General features: G+C 31.4%; 1 protein-coding gene across 1 annotated transcript; it reads left to right on the top strand.

Annotated features, from left to right (window-relative positions):
• The first annotated feature begins 6,672 nt into the window (after positions 1–6,672).
• On the top strand, positions 6,673–10,017 carry LOC118038290 (receptor-like protein 9DC3). The gene is made up of 3 exons (XM_073412262.1): positions 6,673–7,703; positions 8,721–8,995; positions 9,070–10,017. The coding sequence occupies exons 1-3, from the start codon at positions 6,673–6,675 to the stop codon at positions 10,008–10,010; spliced, it is 2,247 nt and encodes a 748-aa protein (XP_073268363.1). The 3' UTR covers positions 10,011–10,017.
• Positions 10,018–10,742: the final 725 nt, after the last annotated feature.

Below are 10,742 nucleotides of genomic sequence, written 5' to 3'. Positions count from 1 at the left end.
TTGTTATAGGAAGAGTTCTCCTAGTCAAGGTCTTTTTTTCCTTCAAATAATGATTTTCATATCAAAGCTTATTGTGATTTCAACTGGGCAAGTTGTCTCATGACTCGACGATCTATTACATGTTATTACACTTTTCTTGGTGATGCTCCTATATCTTAGAAATCCAAGAAGCAACCCACAGTGTCACGTTCCTCATCAGAATCAGAATATCGATGTATGGCTGCTACCACTAGTGTGCTGATATGGTTACGTAGTTGCTTGCTGATCTATCTTTGCCTCATTCTCAACCAATGCTTTTGCACTGTGATAATCAATTAGCTTTACTTATTGCTGCTAATCCTGTTTTTCATGAGTACACTAAACACATTGAGATCGACTGTCATTTTATTCGTGAGCACTTACAATCTGGCATAATTGCTGCATAATATGTTTCAACTCAATTTCAATTGGCAGATATATCTTGACTAAAGCATTGGGACGTGATCGCTTTTGGGTTAATGTTTTCTTCAGACTCCAAATGGGATGGACGTAAACCCAACACTTTTGGGTCATCAAATAATTTGAAAACTATTTATAAACTTGGATTAGTATGCTTCTAATAACCAACTATTAACAAGTGGTTGCGTGGATCTTATTTTAACTTATTGATGCAGTTCATTAAGCACTTAAAAAACGTTAGATATAATGTCGAATTTCTTTTATGATTTTATGGATTGATTGATACTTTCCTCTAGACTGTACAGTCATCGATTTTATAAAAAATAGATGTATGTTTAATGTTTGTTTATTTAAAAGTTATAGTAGATGTTGCTTTTAAAATGTTTTTTTTGCTTTGAAAATATCAAAATAATATATTTTTTTATTTTTTAAAAAATTATTTTTGACATTAACATTTTCAAAACAATACAAATACAAAAAATTATAATAATTCAAAGCTAAAAAAAAATCAAAATTTTTTCAAAAGTAAATTCCAACCACAATTCCAACCACTTCATAATATTCCAACCATTCATAATATTGGCAAGTCTCAAAATCTAACCCTGGAAAATAATAAGCATAGCTAAAAACGAGTGATTAACATGTCAAAACTTTTTGAAATCGTCATAATTGAGGTGGCTTTGGTTTCAACGAGATACGCATAAAACATCTCCATCCTGGAAATTAAATGCGGAAAGTGCATCACCATTTTTTCCAGTCAAATCTGCTCTGATCATTTGGTGGATATCAAATAACCAATTAATTTATTTTAGCCAAATTAATGATATCAACAAGTCTTCCACCTTACAATCATCTGTTTGGCCAAACATTTTTTCTGGTTAAGCATAAATTCAAAAATCTTTGATACGAGAGAGAGAGTATATTACAAGTAAATTCCAGGTGAATGCAAGTACATTAAAGTAAGTATATTATATGTTTCGATAAGTATGGTAGAAATTATTTTTAATTGTGTTTTTTTTAAAAAAATTATATTAAAATAATATATTTTTTATTTTTTTAAAATTTATTTTTGACATCAGCTATTTAAAATAATTTAAAAATATAAAAAAATTAATTTGATAAAGAAATTAAATTTTTTTTAGAATTAGAATTAAGAATGGAGTTTTTGAAAGTTGTAATAGGCGAGAATGTGAAAACTTCAAGAGAACGTTTTGATTAGCAAAACGTAAAAATCAGAGTTTATAAAAATTGAAAGAGATTAAAAATCAAAAGATCTCTTCACAGTGCTATAATATTAATATTTAGGAGGACAAATTGAGTGCAAGTATTAGTACATATAAAATTGGTTATTTAAATAATTTTAGAAACAACGAGGAAAGGGGAAATATGCATTCCGGAACGTAGCTATCATCTCCATTCTCCCGTACCAGTTAAAATATCAAGTCAAGTGGCGACGTTGTATTTGGAGAGGAGACCAGGGAAAGCCATATCAACAAGTCTTCCACCTCACAATCATCTGGGTGGCCAAACATTTATATTTCCAATTAAGTATAAATTCAAAAATAAATATAAAAAAACCAAGTCTTCCACCTGTTGTAATAAAATATAATGAATAGAAAAAAAATAAATAAAACCTGAGACGTGGACAATCATTGTCCTTAAAGATATTTCCTTAATACAAAACTATCTTTTAGGATTTAAAAGGATGTTTGTTTTGGAGGTATTGTTGGTTTTTTTTTGTGAATCCCACCAAAAAAACATATATTTTTTGTTTTTAGAGGTATGGTTTGTACTTTAATAAGTTCTTTTTCTAAATTGAGGGTTACAAAAATAGTTAGATTAAGATCGAAAGAAAATACCAACAAGTTTTTGCAAACACAAAAAAAATAATATGGTGTTTTTTAGCACATCTTAATAGTAAGAGTACATGATATATATATATATATATATATAGACTACTAGTATGTAACAGTTAGGTAGATAAAAAATTAGAAAATAAAAAAGTTATTATACCAATTAAAAAAATAAAAGAGCTTTTAGGGAATTAAAATGTTATAACTGTTAAAGAAAGTTTTTTTAAAAATAAAGTTGTTAAGATTTTATGATTGTTTAAAATATATAATTTCAATTGTTTAAAAAAATATGGTTTCAATTTAAGGGCAAAAAAAAATTTATTGCTAAAGATAAAACGTTTACATGTGATGCCTCACATATAGGAGGGCAATTAAAATTTTTTTTCTTGCTCAGTTCAATCTTATACACACAAGCCTGTTATTATTTTTTTTTTGGTTATTATTGCATATTAAAATTTTCTATATAATTATAAAGGTTATTCCTAGTCATTTATTGGTATAAAAGCCTTATGTTCATTGCATGTCTTTATTGAGATACAAAAAACTCATGTATATAATATAATTTAAATTTATAATAATGACTTAGCATATCTAATATAGACGTGTTATATTTTATGCGACAAATTAAATGAATATCCATTTCACGATTCAAATACTAATGTATACAAAAGGATGTGTCTTATCACTAAGATCATATATACTAATATCATTCCCAATTCCATCTATTAATTAAATACATATAATATGAATCCTTCCAGGAAACTCTTGTTAAGTTGCTTTACACTCGGAAGCTTGACCGACGAACCTCATTTCTAAAAAAGAATAAATAAAAAAACCAAGTCTTCCACCTCAGTCTTCCATACAATTTAAGTGGTTTGAACTCGAGAAAATAAGGTAATCTACAGCTTTGTTTTGTTTTTTCTCTATCATCAGGAGCATAAAGAAATCAGATGAGGACATTCATGTTCCACCTCTCGGGCAAAGTGTATGTATATATATAATTTTTTCCAGCTTCTGGTTTCTCGTTCGGCAACTTATTAGTGCAAACTTTGTTGACCAGTCTATTTCGCTGTTGGTCTCCGATGATGCGTTTCATATTGTAATTTAAAAGTATTTTAAAAGATTTAAATTTTTTTATTTTTTTTACTTTAAATTAATATTTTTTTTAATATTTTCAAATCATTTTAATACTATCAAGTCTTCTTAGTTTGTTAGGCATCACCGATCCTTCCAGGAAACTCTTGTTAAGTTGCTTTACACTTGGAAGCTTGACCCGACGAATCTTGATGCTGACAAGTATTCTTAGTTGTAACGTAGCTATTTCAAAATGTTTGATTTGATAAACTTGAGAAAATGAGCTTGTGTGAATAAGTAAAAAATGATTAGTAAGTAGATTATTTAAGATATTGAAAACTAGCAGACATTGTAATGGTGGTTGTTTGTTTAAAAATATTATTATTAGATTGAATATTAATTAAAGCTATTGAGACTGATAAATATGATGTTCTTTTTCTTATAAAAGAAAACCATTATTCTCATTAAACTGAAGTATGAGAGATACTTTAGAACTTAATATATAGATACTTGTCAGATAACTTATAAATTGAATTGACTAGACTAATATACAGGGAATTACAATTCTAGACCTAAAAAAATTAAGTTGGGATTTAATTGAATAAATTTATAAAATTAGCCTTAAATTATATATATATATTATTTAAGGTGCAAATTAATATTTTATCATTTATAAGGTTTTTATTTTTCCTTATAAATAGAAAGCTATGTCTCTTATTTCACGTGGATAATGAAAAAGGTGAGTAGAGTACAATATTGAAATACCTAAAAAAAAGAGAGCTTTTACTTTAAGGTATAACAAATCCCTTTCTTAAAGTCGAAATAAAGTTCAAATCTTTAGGTAATCTTCGCATAAATCTTAAACAACTCTAAATCATTCTAATAAGATTCTCGGGACTCCTGAAAAAAAAAATTCAAATTTACTATTTTCACTACATATTTGTGTTTGTTAGAGAATAATATAAATCATATATTGGGACCTCATTTAATAGCTTAAAATTTTAGATTGAATTGGTTCTTTGACATGGTATCAGAGGGTTGATGACCAAGCGATCACAAGTTCGAATTTCACCATCCCTATTTATTTGATAAAAATTAAGCACAAAGTAACATGGATCTATGCAAGTTTTAAGCTCCAAGATCTTTCACTTGAGGGGATATGTTAGAGAATAATATAAATCATATCTTGGGACCTCACCTAAAAACCTAAACTTTTGAGTTGAATTGGTTCTTTGATAGTGTTTCATGAAATCCAACAAGAATGACTTTCATTTTCTCTTTCTTTGTAATACACACACGGTTTTGGACTCGAAATGGGATGGAAGTAAACCCAACATTTTTGGGCCATCCAATATTTTGAAAACTATTTATCAACTAATAACATATGACATGGACTCAGATTAAATGGTTTATGTTCTAAGATAGAGCTTTTATATTGTTGAATTTTTTTATGATTTTAGGGATTGATTGATATTTTTCTCTAGATTGTATAGTTATCGATTTTTACAAAGATAGATGTACGCATTGTTCCTGTTTATAAGTGCGGTAGATGTTGCTTTTTTTAATTATTTTTCTCTTAAAAATATATCAAAATAATAAATATTATAAAATTTTATTTTTAACATCATCATATCAAAATGATACAAAAATAAATAAAAATATTATAATTCAAAGCTAAAAAAAATTTCAGAATTTTTCAGAATTTTTATAAAGTTTTACCATTGTGATTAATTAATCTTTTAATAAACACCGTGTGCAAATATTGATGGAATTAAGTGCATAACCATTTTTTCCAGTCAAAAACTTACTGATCCAGTCTATGCTAATCAAATACTGGACCTACATAACCTTACTATCCATGAATATCAAGTCAAGTTGCGTTGTATTTGGAGAGAAGACCAAGGAAAGCCATACCGACAAGTCTTCCACCTTAGATTCATCTAGGTAGCCAAACAATTTTTTCTGGTTAAGTATATATTCAAAAATATCATTTCTTAAAAAAAAAAAAAACCAAGTCTTTCACCTTTTGTAAGAAAATCCAATGAAAAACAGAAACAAAATAAAATATGAGGCATATACGAAGAATGTCCTTAAGAAATTTTTTCTTTATGCAAGGCTATTCTTCATGATTCAATAACTACCTCCTCTAAAACAAGAATTACATAAATAACTAGACAAAAATTAAAAGGAAATACCAGCAAGCTTTGCATACACAAAACATTTTGCATTGGTGTTTTTAGTACACCTTGATTGTAAAAATACATGGTAAATATAAGCTGCTAGCATGTAACAATTAGTTAAGAAATAAATTAGAAAATTAAAGAGTTGTTATAATAATTTAAAAAATAAAACAGCTGTTAGGAAATTAAAGAGTTAAAAATGTTAAAAAAAGTTTTTAAATAAAAGAGTTGTTAGGATTTTATGATTGTTTAAAAGTTAATTTCAAGTGTTTAAAAATTTATGGTTTCAATTTAAGGGCGAAAAAAAATTATTGTTAGAGATAAAAGGTTTATAAAGTAAATGTATTGTCTCGCGCGTAGGAGAGGCAATTAGAGATTTTTCTCTTGCTCAGCTCAACCTTCTGCAGACAGACCCGCTATCATTTTTTAATTGGTTATTATCACATATTAAAATTTTCTATGTAAATATAAAGGTTATTCCTAGTCATTTCTTGGTATAAAGCCTTATGTTCATTGCATGCCTTTATTGAGATACAAAATATCATGTATATAATATAATTTAAATTTAGAATAATGACTAAGCATATCCAATATAGATGTGTTATATTTTATGCGACAAAATGAATATCCATTTCACTATTCAACAACAACAAAAAAAGGACTTAATTTTATGAATTCAATAGTTGTTAAGTTTTCAATGGCTATTTATGAATTTATTATTTATTTATTTGGTTTTCATTTGTTATTTGTTTCTTTAATCCAAATATTGTAGTTTCCGAATAACAATGGCAACTTATCAGTGCAAACTTTGTTGGCCAGTCTATTTTTGCTATTGGTTTCCGATACTGCAACCTTTCAAATTCCATTTCGTTTTTAGTCTGTTTTGCAGCAGTGAAGGAATTTGCTTTCAATTTTATTCTGGCTAGACTTTTGTTCTCCCATCAGTATATATTTTTGATGATATATTTATATGATTTATTTTTTAAATAATTTTAGAAACAACACGGAAAGGGGAAATTATGCATTCCGGAAGTCTCTATATATGGACTACATTCTAATAGAAGTCTCCCATCAATCTAAGTTCACTTCCTCTTTTTAATCTCTAAGAAGAGCACTTTTAGGGAATGATGGGATCTTCATTGTTGCTCGCTCAATTTCTCTGCCTTCTTTTCTTCCATTCGCACTCCCAACCTGCTCATTCTTCTTCCAATTTCTCCTCTTCAGTACAATTGTGCCCCGGTGACCAGAGCCTGGCTTTGCTCCAATTCAAAAACTCCTTTTCCATCATGTCTTCTTTTACATCAATATGTTCATTTTATCCACCCAAGAAATTAGTGCTGTGGAAAGAGGGTACAGATTGCTGCTCTTGGGATGGCGTGACATGCAACATGCAAACTGGCCATGTAATTGGCCTAGACCTTGGTTGCAGCATGCTTTATGGCACCCTCCATTCTAACAGCACTCTCTTCTCCCTTCATCATCTTCAGAAGCTCGATCTCTCTTGCAATTGCTTCAATCTCTCTGTCATTCCTTCTTCCTTTGGTCAGTTCGTGCATTTGACGCATTTAAATCTAAGTTCATCGAATTTTGCAGGCCAAGTTCCCCCAGAAATCTCCCATTTATCCACATTGGTGTCACTTGATCTCTCTTTCCACTATGAGGAGCTGATGCTGGAACCGATTTCTTTCGACAAGCTTGCTCAGAATCTTACCCAGCTGAGAGAACTCTACTTGGGTGGAGTGAACATGTCTTTGGTGGTACCCAGTTCCTTGATGAACTTGTCTTCTTCTTTGTCATCTCTCCAACTCTGGTCTTGTGGATTGAAAGGGGAACTCCCTGATAATATCTTTCGCCGATCAAACCTTCAATCGCTCGAGTTAAGGAGCAACGAAGAACTCACTGGCTCTTTTCCGCCATACAATGTGAGCAATGCTCTTTCGCATTTGGATCTGTCATATACGCGGATCTCAATTCATTTGGAACCAGATTCAATCAGTCATCTGAAGTCTGTGGAGAAGATGTATCTTAATAGGTGCAATTTTGTTGGCTCGAATCTTGGTCTACTTGGTAACCTCACTCAACTCATTGAGTTGGGCCTTGCAGATAACCAGTTGGGCGGTCAAATCCCTTTCTCGTTGGGAAAACTTAAGCATCTCGAGTACTTGGATCTTTGATACAATAGTTTTACTGGTTCAATTCCTGATGTTTTTGCTAATCAAACGCAATTGGCGTGGTTGGACCTCTCACATAACAATTTTCAAGGTCATCTCCCATTCTCACTTAAAAACCTTAAGCAGCTCAGTTACTTGCTTCTCTCGGCCAATAATTTTACTAGCAAAATTTTGAATGAGTTTTCCAACCTCACTCTACTTGCTTGTTTGGATCTCTCAGACAACAAGTTTGATGGCCAGATTTCATCCTCACTTGGAAACCTTAAAAAGCTATATTACTTGATACTTTCTTTCAATAATTTTTCTGGTAAAATTCCGGATAGTTTTTTTAACCTCACACAACTCACCGACTTAGACCTCTCAAATAACAAGTTTGATAGCCAGATTACATCCTCATTAGGAAACCTTAAGAATCTAGATTACTTGTCACTTTCTTTCAATAATTTTTCTGGTAAAATTCCGGATGGTTTTTCTAACCTCACACAACTCACCAGCTTGGAACTTTCAAACAACAAGTTTGATGGCCAGATTCCATCCTCCCTTCGAAACCTTAAGAAGCTATATTACTTGTCACTTTCTTTCAATAATTTTTCTAGTAAAATTCCGGATGGTTTTTTTAACCTCACACAACTCGTCAACTTGGACCTCTCAAACAACAAGTTTGATGGTCAGATTTCATCCTTACTTGGAAACCTTAAAAAGCTATATTACTTGAGACTTTCTTTCAATAATTTTTCTGGTAAAATTTTGGATGATTTTGTTAACCTCACACAACTATGGTTTTTGGACCTCTCAAACAATAGGTTTGATAGTCAAATTTCAGATGGCTTTTTTAACCTCACCCAACTCACTGTCTTGGACCTCTCAAACAATTTACTGATAGGAACAATTCCATCCTCCTTGTTTTCTATGCCTTCTTTGCGGGTTCTTCTTCTTCAAAACAACTTTCTGTATGGCCAGATAAGTCCGTTCCTTTGTAATTCATTACAATATATCGATTTCAGTCACAACAGGTTGTATGGCCAGATTCCATCTTCAGTTTACAAGACTTGTGAGCATTTGAGAGCTCTTATGCTTTCCTCCAATGATAAACTGACTGGGAACATCTCCTCTATCATTTGCGAGCTAAAGTCCCTAGAGATTCTAGACTTGTCCAACAATGGCTTTAGTGGATTCATCCCGCAATGCTTGGGAAACTTCAGTGATGGACTCTCAGTGTTGCATCTTGGTGCCAACAATCTCCACGGCAATATCCCTTCAATCTATTCAGAGGGGAACAGTTTGAGATATCTCAACTTCAATGGCAACAAATTGAAAGGGGTGATACCACCATCATCAATTGTGTGAATTTAGAATTTCTGGACCTCGGTAACAACATGATTGATGACACATTCCCTTCCTTTTTAGAAACGCTTCCAAAGTTGGAGGTTGTTGTTCTAAGGTCAAATAAACTCCATGGTTCTTTGAAGGGTCCAACTGTCAAGGACTCTTTTTCTAAATTACAGATATTTGACCTCTCCAACAACAGCTTGAGTGGTCCTTTGCCAACAGAGTATTTCAACAACTTCAAAGCCATGATGAGCGTTGCACAGGATATGGATTACATGAGGATAAAAAATCTATCTTATGTTTATTCTGTAACTTTGGCATGGAAAGGTTTGGAGATTGAGTTTTCTAAAATTCAAATTGCCCTCGCAACACTTGATTTATCCTGCAATAAATTCACGGGAAAGATTCCAGAGTCCCTCGGGAAGCTTAAATCTCTGATACAGCTCAACCTTTCTCACAACAGCCTCATCGGTTATATCCAGCCATCACTGAGGAATTTAACTAATCTGGAATCGCTGGATCTCTCCTCAAATCTACTTGCTGGAAGGATTCCACCGCAATTGGTAGATTTAACATTTCTTCAAGTCCTCAACCTTTCGTATAACCATCTTGAGGGACCCATACCTCAAGGTAAGCAGTTCAACACATTTGAAAATGGTTCATACGAAGGGAACTTGGGATTATGCGGGTTTCCCTTGCAAGTAAAATGCAGCAAAGGCGAGGGGCAACAACCGCCACCATCAAACTTCGAGAAAGAAGATTCAATGTTTGAAGAGGGATTTGGATGGCAAGCTGTAGCAATGGGTTACGGATGTGGATTTGTATTTGGAGTCTCTATAGGATACGTTGTATTTAGAGCAAGAAAACCTGCATGGTTTGTGAAGATGGTTGAAGACAGTGCACATCAAAATGCAAAAAGGCTTAGAAGGAAGAATGCTCCCAGAAATGGTGGAAGACGATACTAGCTACTCAGGGCGGTATGAGAAGGCAAGTCTTGATAATGCTTTTAACTAGTAGCGCAAATATTTTATTCCATGATCCATCACCAGTTCAGTTAACTAACTTGCTGTGTGGACTTGGTCAATAATGGCAGCAGTCAAGAAGAGGGGATCATCTTCCAGGCGATCATATTTTATTTTATTTTTTCTTCGTGTGTTTGTAATTGTTTTTAATCGATGGATTTATGTCATTGTAAGTTAATGATTTTACCAGAATCATAATAATATAATAAATTATAAGCAAAAGCACTAACGAGGTGATTATGTCTTGATCTTTTGAAGCTATCAATTGCGCTCATTTAATTATGATTCATGATTTTTTATCTCCAAGAGATGTGATTGATATCAATTCGGGCAGCAATTTTTTCCTACCTTATTCATACATTTTTATTTTATTTTAGCAAAATTATGTCTTTTTTAGTAACATGTTTTTTTGAGAAAAAAACTATAATAAATATTCATTAAAATTTAAATCACTTGAAGTTAGGAGGAAAAATGTATTTTTTTGTCTTATTCTGATGAAAACATGTTTTTTATTATATATAAAAAGCATTGTTTTTTAATAAAAGTTTATAATGGTTTGAAAAGAAACTTTAGATTATAAACATAAAAAATTATCATGACTCAATTATTTATTTATGTGTGATAGAATAAAAAATTAATATGAGAAAAACATGTAAAAAACTATTATTAAAATAA

The sequence above is a fragment of the Populus alba genome, chromosome 11 (genome assembly GCF_005239225.2).
Source record: "Populus alba chromosome 11, ASM523922v2, whole genome shotgun sequence".
NCBI classification, from domain to species: domain Eukaryota; kingdom Viridiplantae; phylum Streptophyta; class Magnoliopsida; order Malpighiales; family Salicaceae; genus Populus; species Populus alba.
The sequence above is the reverse complement of the archived record's forward strand: the minus strand, read 5'-3'. Positions and strand labels throughout refer to the sequence as shown.